Genomic DNA, 15,169 nt, shown 5'->3' with positions numbered 1-15,169 from the left:
TATTTCTCTGGAGAACCCTGACTAATACAGAGTTTGGCACGAGAGTGGTTAAAGAGGAAGAGAATATTAATAATGAGCTTTTTTAATATTGGTTCTGGGGTTTCTGGAATTGGCTCTCTAATCTGATTAGATTTAAAGATGCTAATGATTGGGGTGCCTGGCTGGCTTACTCAGTTAAGTGTCCCACTTGCTTTCAGCTCAGGTCATGATCTCACGGTTCGTGGGATCAAGACCCATGTCAGGCTCTATGCTGACAGTGCAGAGCCTGCTTGGGATTCTCTGTTTCCTTCTGTCTCTGCCCCTCCCCTGCTGTCTATCTCTCTCTCAAAATAGATGGATAAACTTAAAAAAAAAAATTTTTTTTATAACAAACAAATAGAATGAGGTTGACTGGTTGTTCCTAATGTCCCTGGATAACGTGGTAAAAGAAAAGGCGAGGTCAGGGGTTTGAATTCCCAGCTCCAGAGCTGCATAAATGATCTGACAGCTTCTGTGCGCCCTGACAGAGACCCTTATCACCTGTAGCCATAGGGGCTGAGTGCTGAAAATCAAGCTCAGAATCTCATCCCGCAACTGGCAGAATTACAATGCAAGTTGGACACCGGCCTCACAGGCTCACTGCTGAAGCGAGGGCACTGACTGGGGAGCAGTGGGGTCCTGGTCTGGAGACGCACAGGAGGATCCTGAGGAAGCTGGGGGTGTGGAGCTACTACGTTTCAATGCATCTTCTTTGCCACTAGACGAGTCCTCTCCATTCCCCGTAGAAACAGCCCTCCCACCTCCTTCCCAGACGAAGACCCTGCATTACCTACGCAAGTGATCCCTGAGGATCAGGCAAGACGATGCAGATTCTGCTGAGCAACCTTCCCTCTTTGCTTCTAGAACAATAACTAGACTCAAGTCCCAACAGGCCCCTGAAGGTGAGGCACCAAATATGACCCACGAGGAGACGCACTACACTCTCAAAGAATACTTGAGTTTTCGGATTTATACAGAGAGAAATCTGGGGAACGTGTATGGGAACGACTACTAAGGGTGTGGGGAACACGGTGGAAGGAACGTAAATTGGATCAGGCTGGATTTATGGACATGGGCTCACTCAGCAGAGATACTGCGTTGCGTGCTAGAGCTCAGGGAGTTAGGAGGGGCTCTAACAGTTCGGTTGGCTGGTTAAAACTTGGACCAAAAGGTGGTCCCCGGTGAGCAAATCAGAAATGCCACACCTGCCTTGGCTTAATGGAGAGGAGGGGACTGGGAGACTTGGGGAGACTAGAATCTTGGGGTGGATTTGTCATTTAAGACCTGCTGGAAGAGCCCAGAAGACAGACCTTTCACCACCACTGTGAGGAATAAATTTGTGAGGGGAACCCCAGCATCCTGAAAGAGCTCTGTGACGGCCCTGCTCGGCAGGCCGCCCAGAGAGCAGGAGCCATGACCGCTGAACGGGGGGAAACCAAACGCTATGGGAGTCGCTGAATCCCAGCAGCGGTGGGGCCAAGCAGAGGGACTCAGCCACCAAAAGCAAGGTGGGTATGGTCACTGTAACGAACAGGAGAGTCAAAGCAGCAATCCGACCATCTGATTCACACAGACCTGTGGTGCTGGCTAGCTGATTATGGTGTTTCCAGAAGTGAAATACACAGGAAGCCTACTATAGTCTTACCCGATCTGTGTAAGCAGAAAATTCTAAGTGAACAAAAGTGTAACCTGAATCATAAACACAGGAAGTTGCAGCCCATCGATAGATTCCAGATTTGAGCCGGGTTACAGACTCAAACCTTGAGTGAAGAGGAGACAGGGTCCCCTTAAGAAAGCACCCCAGTACACTGCCAAAAATGTGTACTATTAATCATTCTCCCAAAGGAACCTACAACCTTTTACCAAGATGACCGCACACTGGGGAAAAGCAAATACATTTTGGGGACCCCCGGACACCGGCTCTGAACTGACCCTAATTTCAGGAGACCCAAAACATCAGTGCGGTCCACCAGTCAGAGCAGGGACTCACGGAGGTCACGCAATCAGTGGGGTTTTAGCTCAGGTACGTGTCACAATGGGCCCAGTGGGTCCCCAGTTCCAGAATGCAGAACTGCACTAGATACACTCAGCGCCTGGCAGAATCCCCAGCCTGCAGGGAGCCTCTACTTACAAAAACATAATCAAAAGCAGTATGGCATGCCTGGAGGGACTGCAGCCGTGAGTTCTCCCATCCCCCAACCTGAAAGGTTCCCACCACACGGCCGTTCAACTCGCCTATCTGGCCTGGGCAGAAGGTGGGTGGGTCTTGGAGAGGACAGATCACCACTAAGCATCACCGGGTGTGGTTCGAACTGCAGCTGCGGTTGCAGGCAGGGTTTCATTGCTTGAGCAAATTCGCACATCCTCTGGGACCTGACAGGCAGCTGCTGACCTGGCAAACGCCATTTTCTTCATCGCTGAGAGCGAGGCCCACCAGAAGCCAGGCCAGCAATACACCTTCACGGTCCTCCCGCAAAGGAATGTCAAATCTCCGGCCCTACATCCTAATTTGGTTCTCACGGACCTTGGTCACCTCTCCCTCCCACAAGCCGCCGTGAGCAAGAAGGAGCGAGTGCTGTAAACTTCCTGGTAAGACACTCGCACGTGGGAGAAAGGAAAGAAATCTGGTCAAGATACACGTGCGCCACGTAGAGCTATCCCTTCTGAGGTGGAAGATAAACCGTTGTATTTGGCTCCCCTACAACCAAACCAGAGGCGCAACGCCTAGCGGGCCTCGCCTCTTTGCATTTTGGAGGCAACGTGTTCCTCGCTTGGGTGTCATACTCTGGCCCATTTACCTCGTGAACCAAAAAGCTGCAAGTTTTGAGTGGGGGCCAGGACAAGAGAAGGCTCTCCACCAGCTCCAGGCTGCCGTGCGGGCTGCCTGCTGCTGGGGCCACATGATCCGGCAGATGTAAAGGTGTCTGAAATGTCAGAAGACAAGGTTGTCATCTGGAGCCTTTGGCAGGGCCCATAGATGAATCTTCGCACAGACCCTTGGGACTCTGGAGCAAAGCCTTGCTCTCCTCCACAGATAACCACTCCCCTCGTGACACACAGCTCTTGCCTTCCTACCGGGCCTTAGGAGAGACTAAACGCTTACCCATGGGCCACCAAGTTACCAGGAGACCTGCGCTGCCCATCATGAGCTGGGTGTTAGCTGACCCATCAGGACACAGAGCTGGACACGCACAGCAGCACTCCATCATCCGACGGAAGTGGGGCATATACGATCGGGCCCGAGCAGGCCCCGAAGGCACAATAAATCCATCTATATCGGTATCTATGTATATCTTATTGGTGTGTTTCTCTGGAGAACCCTAATACCAGCACTCACTGGGAAGAAGGAAAGGGACATGGAAATCCTGACATCGCTCTTCTCGTCTCAGCCCAGGTGTATCACTTTTCATTTATGAAAGAGTGGAAAAGGTTGAATATAATCACGGATGTTGCGGCCAACAGTGGCTTAAGGAAACGAGTTGGCTGAGGTCCCATGAGACGGCAGATCAGGAGACTATGAATGCCTCTCCTACCAATCTTAAAAGGACAGTTATGAAAATCAAGTAAGATGACTCATATGTCCTGTGCTGTGATTAATGTAACTTATTCCTTGGTGACTTCACAGGCAGGAAAAGAGGAGGCTACAGTTGCTTGTACCATCATTTTTGTCACCAGCAGGCAAACAGCACATAAACGACCTCCCTCTCCCCAGCTTCCTTGGGCCATTCGCCCAGCCCACATCCAGTGTAGGTTAAGAAACTAGCCTCTGAGGGGCACCTGGGCGGCTCAGTTGGCTGAGCGTCTGACAACGGCTCAGGTCATGATCTCGCGGTTGGTGAGTTCAGGTCCCACGTCGGGCTCTGTGCTGACAGCTCAGAGCCTGGAGCCTGCTTCGGATTCTATGTCTCCCTCTTTCTCTGCCCCTCCCCTGCTCACGCTCTGTCTCTCCCTCTCTCTCAAAATTAAATAAACATAAAAAAAGTTTAAGAAACTAGCCTTTCGAGGCCCAGCCGCCTCTGGGACAGGCTAAGCCTAAGGGTCATTTGACTTTAGTAGGAAATGCCGTAATCAAACACCTATCAGAGACCACCCTCAGTAAAAAATATATTTAAGAAAGAAAGAAGAAACAACCACATAGGCTCCTGGTCTCCTACCCCCTAGACAGGGCTGAAGAGACCAGGTTTCTGGGAACCTGCTGAAAACAGGCCAGCTTCTCTGGTTCTGTTTTCCATCTGTGCGAAATGGGGTTGGACTGGATGATTTCAAAGGCATTTCTGAAGCTAAGAGCATTATGATGTGGCTCCGGAACCCCAGGGCACCTGGTGCCCTGAACACAAGGCAAAAGCCAACCTGCAGGCTCCCTCCTGCCAAGAGCTTGGGGCGTCACTAGAGCAGCCTCCCGGGTCCCCTCGGTCACCCCAGCCCCGTGCTCACAGCTATCTCATGCCTTCCCTGGAATCTGCTGCGCCGGGCCGTTTACATGGCCTGTGGCGCCCATCGGCCAGCATGTCCTGGACTCGCCAGCGCCCAGGCTGGGTCCCGAGCACAGGAGACTGCAGAAATGTTGGACTGTCCGCTAAAAGGTACGCCATCAAGGCCTCCCGGTACTGCCAGGCTAAACTCAAGCCCTGGCTGCTGTGTGGGGCAAGGCCAGGGTTACCCCTCACCCAGTGGGTTCAGAAGAAGTGGCACTTCACCCTCTACAGCGGGGCTCTTAGCGGGTGACAGCGAGTGGGGACAGCTCAGCTGGGCTGAAAAGCGGGTACTAAGGTAACCGTAAATGATAAAACAATCAAAAACTGCATCTTACCTCTGATCCCAACGAAGACGGTCAGGCCGAAACAGACGAAGAAGACGACGAACACGAGGACAAAGTGGCGCTTGGAGAGCGTGTACAGCCGCATGGGCGCCAGCCTGCAGAGAAGCCAGCGGGTGAGGGTCACACAGGGGTGGCCGAGGCTGCATCGGGCCATCCCCTCCCCACCTCGGGAGCGGGCCTCCCCAAGACCCAGGTAGCCCAGCTGACCAAAACACCTCGGGGGCCACCAGAGGGTAGGGGACTGTCCGCTAAGCCCTGGGTCAAGCGCTCCGGGGAGAGGGCTGCTCCGCAGGCAGCCAAACTCCACTCCTCGTGGCGCGAGAACGTGCTGTGGCTTCGACGCCCACTCAGGGCGTGTTTCACCACCCCACCCACGTGGTGGCTCAGCCCTTCTACGCAGCCCGACTTTCAGCAGCCAGAGCAGAGCCCGGGTGCAGGGAAGACCCCAACTCACACGGGCACGCGGCTCTGTCTGCCGGCGCAGTCAAGCCCAGACCGGGAACTGCAGGTGCCTCCAGCACGCATCTTCCTACCTGGCCCTCCAGGAAGCCCACGGCCTCACGTTTCCTGTCCAGGGCTCTGCACAGCCCCGCACCTGCACCCACCCGCATGGTGAAGCTCAGCCTGGCCTTTGCTGAGCAGGCCGCCCACAGTCCTCTGTGACTTACTCCAATGTGGAGAGCAGCTCAGTGGATCCATCCCACCCCCCGTCAGGAGGTCCCTGCCTATTCAGTCCTATTTTCTGCTCTGGAAGAAGACGGCAGTGGGGAGGGATCAGTTCTCCTTTCGAATGCCCTTCCTCAGGCGTCAGAAGAAAATCCACGAAGGACCACACTTCAAATGTGTGAGGCCCGGCCAGCCACACAGCCTCGAGTCCTCACTGCTGCCTCTACACGCAGGCAGGCGTGATGAACACGCATGTGCACGGCTGTGTTTCAGTTCAACCTGTGCAAAGAGGTGGCAGGCCAGGTCTGGCCCGCAAGCGGCCGACCACTACCAAATAACCTAACGAGGAGACCCATAAACCCAAAGAGATGAGCGACGGGGGTGGGGGGCTGTTTTGCTTTGCTTTTTACATTCTTTTTATTCCCATAGCATTTCCTGCTCTTGGGAGCTGGGACAGGAGGAACTTCTCACACCTCAGAACAGTGCACACACGCCTGGGACAGGGAGAACCAGGCTGAGAACTGAAACGGAAGGAAAGGTTATTTGCTTTTACGGTACTGTGTGCACACACACAACCTCTCCTTTACGTGGCTGACGACTCCAGTTCCTGAGCAGGAAATCAGCCAGATGGTATCTCGGGGCAAAGGTGGGGCCCAGAAGCCACCTTGGCTCAGACGTGGCTCGGCTGATACCAAGCCAGCTCTCTCCAGCAGGACCCACCAGACCTTTGGACGAATGAACTCTGAGGTCAGTGTCACCGTGTTTCATTGAATGACGGCACCAGTGAAGAAATAAAGAAACGAGTAGTAACTCTGTCTCCTCCTTCTGGACTCAAGTCCAAAGGCTGACCCACAAGCGACCCTGCTGTGCATGAAAACGAGGGCCGGTGAATTAAGTAGTCTGACCCCAACTCTGACTTTGGATCCTAATGATTATAAGAGGCCTGAAAGTCTTAAAATATTAGAGCCAGAAATGACCTCAGGGAGGAAGTCTAACCCCTTCGACTGACACATGGGGACACTGGGGCCTAGACACTGCAGAACAGTTGCCTGAGATGTCACAGCTCTGCCCCTTGGCAGTAACTGCCGCTCCCCAGGAAGGAGGCTCAGGGAAGCAGGGAGAGCTGAGGGGACCCACCTCTGTGAGTGCCCTTCTGGAGAAAGCCCTGTGGAGGCAGGGCGGCATGCGAACAAGGTCCTCTTTGTCATTTCTCTGCCATCCCCAGGTGTCGAGGCTAATAATGCAGATCCTCAGCACAGTCTGCAGAAGGGAAGATTTCTGTGCAGCTGCACGGGGCATTTTCAGTTGGAAAAAACACTACACAAAGCTAAATGGACTAGATGCTGGGAAAATGCAAATAGTCTGTAGTTCACAGGACTGCACCGATGTCGCTCTCTTAGCTCTGATAAACGTGCCGTGATGCTGAGACGCTAGCAAGAGGGGAAGCTGCGTGAAGGGTGTGTAGAGGCACTTTGTACTATCTTTGCCACTCTTCCATAAACCTAAGGTTGTGTAAAAAATTAGAGTCACTTGCGGCACCCCACTCTGCTGCTCTCAGGGAGACCTGTTTCCACCCCCTCCCCCCGCCCCATCCACCCTGTGCTGAGGCTCTGAGGGCCGCTGAGGGCTCTGAGCACAGGCGAGAGCCCAAAGGACATTAGTTAGAAGCAGAGAAAAACAGAGTAATAATAATTACATTTAAATTTTGATATTTAAAACCTATCATTAAGACACATTATCAATCATTTGCTAGAAAAGCCCAGTTACTTAGCAGACGAGAGGGTATGGGGAGAAAAGAGATCAGCAGGGCAACGGGAGCACAAGGCCAAGTTCCTGCAGCAAATACCTGCCCAGGGACGCTGTGCCAATTTCCTCCTCCAGGGCTGAATACAAATCTAGTGCTTCCCTTCCTTAACCCTGATACTTAAGGGGTGCCTGGGTGGCTCAGCCAGTTAAGCATCGAACTTCGGCTCAGGTCATGATCTCACGGCTCATGGGTTCGAGTCCGTTTGAGCAACGGACTCTGTGCTGACAGCTCGGAGCCTGGAGCCTGTTTCGGGTTCTGTGTCTCCCTCTTTCTCTCTGCCCCTCCCCCACTCACATGCACCTGTGCACGCACTCTCTCTCAAAAATAAATACTAAACATTAAAAAAAGGGGCGCCTGGGTGGCGCAGTCGGTTAAGCGTCCGACTTCAGCCAGGTCACGATCTCGCGGTCCGTGAGTTCAAGCCCCGCGTCAGGCTCTGGGCTGATGGCTCAGAGCCTGGAGCCTGTTTCCGATTCTGTGTCTCCCTCTCTCTCTGCCCCTCCCCCGTTCATGCTCTGTCTCTCTGTCCCAAAAATAAATAAACGTTGAAAGAAAAATTTTTTTAAATTTTAAACCCTGCTACTTAATTCCAATTTATTACAGATTTTCCTGGTTCAGAAATCAGACCTCACCCAAGTCAATGGAAAAAAGACACAGAGAAAGCGGAATAAGCCCCCTGCTCAAGAAAATGTGATCGGGCACAATCGTGGCCATGACCTCGGCTTGCTGGGGACAGGCTGGGCACGGAGCCACATTTCTGCTGTCTTCCAGCGGTAAACCTTTCCAGGCATCCTCACCCTGGGGGCCTGGGTCTGAGGACCCCCTCCAGCCACAGGGTGCTGCGGGCCAGCACCAGCACCAAGATGGGTCAGTTCCACACGACGATGCCTCCTCTCCAGGGTTCCTTTTGCTCTCGGCTTCGTGTCTAAAAACTCCACAGCAGTTCGCTCAAAATCAAGGGACTTCCTAAGCCTCAGAAACACCTTCCTATTCGAGACAAATCACAGTTCTGCACTGTTGCTCAATCAAAGTAGTGGTGCTGTGAGTGGCAGCAGCGGGGAGTCGACCCTTTCACGTCTCCTCCCGCCCTGCCAGCCGCCCCACAACCACTTCCTGCCTGACCCAGGCTCCCAGCGCCTTCTCTGCCTACCTCCCACCTGAAACACCAACGTGTTTCTGACCATCAAGCTAGCCGACGGCCCAGGCAAGTCTCAGTGAACAGGCAACCTGTATTCCCTAGGATCCGGCCACCAATGGAAGGAATATTCCCTAAGTGCTCAGAGGCAAGGCTGTGATGTAGACAATACACACAGCCTGACACCAAGAGGCCTCCGATCCAGGAGCCTAATGCGCTCGGCCTCTGCTGTCATCCATGCCCCCGCACTGCATGGACTCTCCGATGCTGGACGATCTCCTGCTTCCTCTCTCACACTCCTTCCCACCTCCAGGAACCATCTCAACCCCCTCCCTGCCCCTGATCCCACCCTGAGACAGGGTCCCCGAAGACATTTTCACTAAGGAGTCTACACCACTTTATGGTCAATAAGTTTAAAACCGAGCCCATTAGAAAACAAAGTAACAAATGAAAAAGCTGCTTCCACTGCCCATTTCCTGCCTCTCCCCTTTCTGCATCCCACATCCTGCAACCTTGGAGTCACCTCTGAGGATGCCTATCTCTCCTTCACCCCACGCCTGCGGCCAGCCAGGAGGAGGGGCGCTTTGCTTCCTAACATCTCGTTCCCCATGCGGGGTCTCGAGGCCCAGGCCCTGGCCACGCCCAGCATGGTCACTGCAACAGCCTGCCAGATGCCTCCCCTGGGTGCCGTGCCACGGCTCAGCAGGTAACCTGCCCTAGACCAGCGAGCTACTAAGCGGCTGAGGCGGTGTTCAAACCCAAGCATCAGCATCCAGAGCTTAATTTCTTTAATGTTTCCCACCATGGTGGAGCCAGACTCTAGACCAGCCCCTTCGCACACTGCTCTCCTGATGTGAAATGCTCTCTCTTCTCCACACCAAACCATCGAAATCTGCCTCACAGGGCTCACCTGCAGGTCCCACCTTCTCCAGGAAGCTTCCCCTCCCTCCCATCTCTCGTAACTTTAACCTATTACGACACACGTGGCCTGCACGACACAGCCGAGGGCCTGAAGACAAAATACCCATCTATCTGCCATGGACGCTGGACACAAGAAAACACCTGCCCAACTTTCATTAGTTATCTCAAAAGTGTTCACGTACTTCCCTTGAATTGGTGTAAGACACTAGGGAGCAGGGAGAGGACTCCCCACTTCCCCAGACACCCTGGCCAATTCAAGCACCGCATGTGGTGGGATCTCCAACCCAGATAACCAGAACAGGAAGGCCCCGGACAAAACCCTGCCAGCTCAGGACAGCTGTCCCTCCTTTTTCTCTTCTGGATGGGACCCAGACGCCAGTCTTCCTCTCCAGGCCCACGTCTCTTTTCACACTCAGGCATTTAACACACACACTCTAAAATGCAGACCTCCCTGGAGCCCCTGGAACCTTGGAAGACCTTTCAAACTCGATGGAACAGATTGTCCCCTTAGCTGTGGCTTGGACCGTTTAGGTCCCTTCTAAATTAATCTCAGTTTCACGGGTGACTTAAAATAGCACCCAGACTTATTTCCTAGAGAAACTAAAAACACCTTTACTGGAAAGCCAGTCCCCCAAACTGCAGCCATCATCCAAATGGCTGCAAGCCGCGTCTGCCCTTCGTTGTGCATAGTCATAACCATCTCCCAAGGGACTCCTTCCAGGTACCATGAAGTCTGTGCAGCCATCAATACCCACAACGAAACAGCAGGAAAACCATCCCGCAGGACCCTCTGCAGCCAGACGTCACCGCTGTCCTGCCGGGACACATTGGCACGTGCTGCCCTTTGCCCTCTTCCCCTGTCAGCTCTCCGCAGCGATCTCACCCTGTTCCAGGCGAACAATTCCACATTCACGGCCCGGCCCAGCTGAGCCCCAGGCTGACAGCGAACACCTGTTTGACCCTCCGCTTGCACATCCGGTGGGCGGCTGGTGTGATGCGTCCAAAGCCAGACTCCAGATCTTCCCCCACCCTGTCCTGCAGAGTTCCCCGCCCCAGGACGTGGCAGCCCCAGCCTTCCAGGGGCTCAGGCCGAGAGCTGGGCGATCACCTTCGACACCTGTCTTCTGCTCACTCCCCACATCTAATGCAACAACACAGCCTTCAACATACATCGTGTCGCGGCCCTTCTCGGTCCCCCAGTCAGGGCCTGCCATCTTTCACTGCACCGCAGGCCTCCCCCGGTCCTCCGCTTCTGGCCTGAGCACCCACACTCTGCTCTCCGCCTCGCTGCTCTGAAAGCCAGGTGCGTTCACTCAGTCCGGAACTCTCCAGTGGCTTCCCTATCACGGTGAGTGACAGCCAAACACTCCACCACCAACAGTCGCTGGCACGCCTGTGACATGATCACACGGGTTTCTTTGGAAACAACTCACCCACCATAATCCCCACTTCGTTCTAAAGGAGGAACAGGAGCCATGGGAGATGCAGGGACTTCTTCGGGGGCAGGGCAGAAGCACCACTGCTGTCTGCCCAGAGCCACACTCTGCCTCCTCCTCCCCGGGTCCCCTGCCCTCCAGAGACCAGCCTCACTTGCTCAGTCTCCCCCCCACCCCCCCAACCCCCCCCACCCCCCCGCGGCACTGGGGCCCAGAACCTGTGGGAAACCAGCCAGGCGCTGCTAGACAAGGTTTCCCTGCCTCACAAAGAGATGTGTGAGAAGAGCCTCCTCTGTCCCCGTGGGGAGAGCCGTGCAGGGGAGCACTGCCCGCACGGCCACAGCCACACGGCACGTCAGAAGGTGCACACAGCCAACAGGCCCAGACTGAGAGCCAGAGACAGAAACTACCTAGGCCACACAGGGACACAGAGCTGCCGAAGCGGCCCTGGAGATGCCCCCTTCAACTTCTCGATGCTCCTGTTCTTTAAGCCACTTTTCACGGGTATTCAATTCGAACCAGAAGCTTCCCGGGGCACCCAGGTAGCTCAGTCAGTTAAACATCCAGCTCCTGATTTCAGCTCAGGTTGCGATCTCAGGGTCTGTGGGATCAAGCCCCGAGCTGGGCTCTGCACTGAGAGTACAGAGCTTGCTTGGGATTCGTGCTCTCTCTCTCTCTCTCTGACCCTCCCCTGGCTCACAAGCTCTTTCTCTCTCTCAAAATAAACATTAAAAAAAAAAAAAACAAAAAACAAAGCTTCCCTTCAATATACATACCAAAAAAAGAAAAAAAAAACCACAATTAAAAATGAAACTCAAGACACTAAGTCACATAAGTATAGAAACCTCCCTGTTCAAGGCACCTGGAACTGTCCTGTCAGAATGTGAAAGAGTCACCAACCATCCTTGTCACCTGCCCTTCCCATTTCCATCGATGATTAGTCACCGAGTCCTTCCTCTCCCTCCAGGCCCGACGCACCCTTCCTTCCCCCTTCCTTCCCAGCCCAGCTGAGTCCTGCCTCCTGTGAGGTCGCCCCCCAACCACACTGACCAGGCAACTGTCTCCTCCAATGGAGGACAGGAGGCACGTGCCCATTTCCAGATTTCACTGTGGGTAGCAACTGTTCACAGACTTCCATGCCTCTCCCAGCCTAGAGCTCCCCCTTGGTCTCTCTAGGCCCAGTGGTCCAGCGCTGAGCCTTATAAATGACAGGCCATGAACTAGAGGTTCCTTAGTCCAATAACTATTGATTTCTTCCATTTCTATGCATTCCTCCCTGGTTTTACTCTGGTTTCCTCCATGTTCTAATTTCTTTGCGATAATAAAGTATAGACCACTGAATTGTAAAATTGAATGTTTTCTCCCACTGTTATCTTGTAATTTTTTTGTATGGTTCTGGCCTTTGCTAGGTCTGGGAACTGGCCAGAACAGCTCCAAGAAAGTGCCTTCCCCTCGGCACACACCCTCAGTCAGGCCCCTGCTCAGCCGCCTGGAAAGCCAGTGTCCCCATTAGGGCCACCGAGAACTCCAGAACTGCGTGAGCCAAATTACTTTCCCACTGGACGCTTCTCCCTCCCACACAGGCCCTATAAGAGTTATTAAAACACCACTGGAGAGAAACCATGGGAGAGGCACACACTCAACGAGTCCCTTTATGGGCCTGGAGCAGAATGACCATGACACGGACAGAACTTGGCTGAGCAGAGAAGGCGAGAAGACACCTGAAGGCACGGCCTTCCAGTGACGCGGCAAGAGGAGACCAGCAGCAGTCTCTGCCTTTGACAGAACCCTAAATGATATAGTCAGCACACACAGGGAGGCAGGAGAAAACAGCATCCAGGAGGCCGAAGCGTTCTTATAAATACGTATTTCATCTGGTCTCATAAAGTCACAATACAGCAGGTAAGTTAAGACTGAAAATATTTCAGTATCACAAATCTCGCTACTTGTTCAACTCCTTCCCAGATTTCCCACTGGAGAATTAAAAAATGGCATCTGGGCAGTGGGAAGGGCCTTTCAGTCTCAGTACGTGGGCATGCGTTAAGCGAAGATTTTGTTTTTCTCATCATGTGTATAAAAGTCATCTCTTCTCCCGTGGTCCAAAGCGCTGGCCTGGTATCTGCAGCCTGGCTTCAAATCCTGCCCACCCACCCCCACTTGCTAGGCAGACGACTAAGTAACTCTCAGGGCCCCAGTGTCCTCCTCTGTACATCAGAGACACGTGGAAAACCCCCAGGGTCGTTGGCGGGCAGAGATGAAAGAATGAAGAATCCAGGACAGTGCAGGAAGCATATAGGAAGAACTCAATCAGGTTTGCTATAGTAGTAAGAGTTGTGCTTTTGTCCCCATCCCCTACTTTTTTCTTTTTTAAAAATCTGTTTTCGGGACGCCTGGGTGGCTCAGTCAGTTGGGCGTCCGACTTTGGCTCAGGTCATGAGCTCGCGGTTCATGGGTTCAAGCCCCACGTCGGGATCTGTGCTGACGGCTCGGAGCCTGGAGCCTGCTTCGGATTCTGTGTCTCCCTCTCTCTGCCCCTCCCCTGCTCACTCTCTCTCTCTTTCTCTCTCTCAAAAAATACACATTAGAGAATTTTTTTTTCTAAAAATGTTTCCATCTTACCATTATCCCTGATGATCCACTCTGTAATACCTCCCCTCCTCCAGCTCAGAACCCGGCCAACTGAAGAAAAGGGCAGGGCCGTCATTCCCTAAGCACCTATTTGGTACTAGGCTAGGTGCTTCCCTGTGAGGCAGGTACTATCAGCCCTTTCACAGACGGGACATTAGAGGCTAGGGTTGGCATACACTGCTGAGGTCCCAGTCCACATGAGGGGGGCGGGATTTGAACCCCCAAAGTCAGCAGCAGAAAGGAGGCCCACCGCTCCCTCACTCTCGCTTTCTGGCCCCCTCACCAAAATCTCCCCTTTTTAAACCTACCGTTTAATGGGTTTTGAGAAGAAAAAACTCTAAGGGGAAGAACAGAATAAGAACTCCGAAATTTCTATCAGGGACATATATTGAATACAGCCAAATATATTCAAATTTCAAACTTGACTATATTATAAATAATTTATGGCTACCTAGTCAAAAAAGCCATTATACCAACATTCAAGGCCCAACAATCTCAAAGCATATTTTAATGAACAGTACGCTCATCGACACTCCTCAAGGAACCATGAATCCTTGTGTATCCTCGCCAGGCTGCAAGCCCAGTGACTCACACCCAGGAGCGTGTTAGGTAACTGAACAGCCTTCCCGGGGCCAAGACAACAAGGAAGCAAGCCACACGCTGGTCAGCACAGGCAGTGCGCCAGCCAGGGGGCAGCACCCAAGCCCGGGCCCAGACAGCGCGTCCGGCGGTGAAGAACCCAGGATCTGAAGGCAGACGGCCCGGGCTAGAAGGCCTCTCCGCCACGACCCGCAGGGTGACCTGGGGCGAGCCACTCTCCTTCTCAGCACCTCCAGTCCCCGAACTGTAAAATTCAGAAAATGGACATGCCCCACCGCTGAGGGGAGCCGGGGTAATTAAATGAGTCATTCGTTACACAAAAGCCCTCGTGAGCACTCGTTCATCGCCAGCTGCTACTGAGAGATGTCACTAATGTGGGCTCTAGAGACAACCACTCAGGCTTCAGCCTCAGCTCTGCGACATACTGTGACCTTGAGAACCTCGGACCTGACTTCTCTGCACCTCAGTGTTGCCATCTGTAACAACGGGAATGGTCACGGGGCGAGTAGCTGTGAGGATGGCACGAAATGACACACAGAAGGGGCTCACAGCAGTATCTGGTACAGAGAAAACAGCGTTATTTTTTATTAGCTCCAGAGATCATTTGGGTTCAGGGGGGAAAACAAAAGATTCCTAAGAGGCACAATCCTAAAAAACTCTGTAGTTGCAAGACAAGGTTACTGACACAGGCCTGCTGTCCCCTCGAGCACTGGGACACTCGGAAGGCCTGGGACACAGAAACCCCAACAAGGTCTGTGTTCATCTGTCTGAGCCACGCCTTCACTGCTGGCAGAGGAGGAGCCCACTTAATACAATTCCACTCTGAAATGCATACAGAATGAAACAGACATGTGAAACATACTCTCCAAAAACTGGTTGTAAGTATCAAACACCACACACACACACACACAACAACAACAACAACAACAACAACAACCTTATCTACGTCTGCAGGAAATGCTACTGCAAGAGCAAAGCAACACACGAACCTGAGACACCTCAACTATGTGTAGGGCTGTGACGGCTACGCTCAAACAGGAAGTCAGGGCAACAACTGTTTGAGACGCCCACGGTCCTTGCCTCCTGAACTCCGGCACCTGTCACTTCCCAGGCATTTTCAGAAGAGGAAGGGAGTTTGC

The 15,169-nt window shown here is 53.1% G+C and overlaps 1 protein-coding gene across 4 annotated transcripts in view; it reads right to left on the bottom strand.

Moving 5' to 3' along the window:
• Positions 1–15,169, bottom strand: part of TMEM181 (transmembrane protein 181) — a 75,052-nt gene that overhangs the window by 35,259 nt on the left and 24,624 nt on the right. For 3 of the 4 annotated variants that reach the window (XM_045500170.1, XM_045500171.1, XM_045500173.1), the window contains exon 2: positions 4,829–4,932. In XM_045500170.1, the coding sequence (XP_045356126.1) occupies positions 4,829–4,932 (104 nt within the window). Of the gene's footprint in view, positions 1–4,828; positions 4,933–6,640; positions 6,746–15,169 lie in introns of those variants that run through there. The other variant, XM_045500172.1, reaches the window with a different exon arrangement.

This window comes from Leopardus geoffroyi, chromosome B2, assembly GCF_018350155.1.
Source record: "Leopardus geoffroyi isolate Oge1 chromosome B2, O.geoffroyi_Oge1_pat1.0, whole genome shotgun sequence".
Taxonomy (NCBI): Eukaryota; Metazoa; Chordata; class Mammalia; order Carnivora; family Felidae; genus Leopardus; species Leopardus geoffroyi.
Note: the sequence above shows the minus strand (reverse complement) of the source record. Positions and strands in the feature narration are given on the sequence as shown.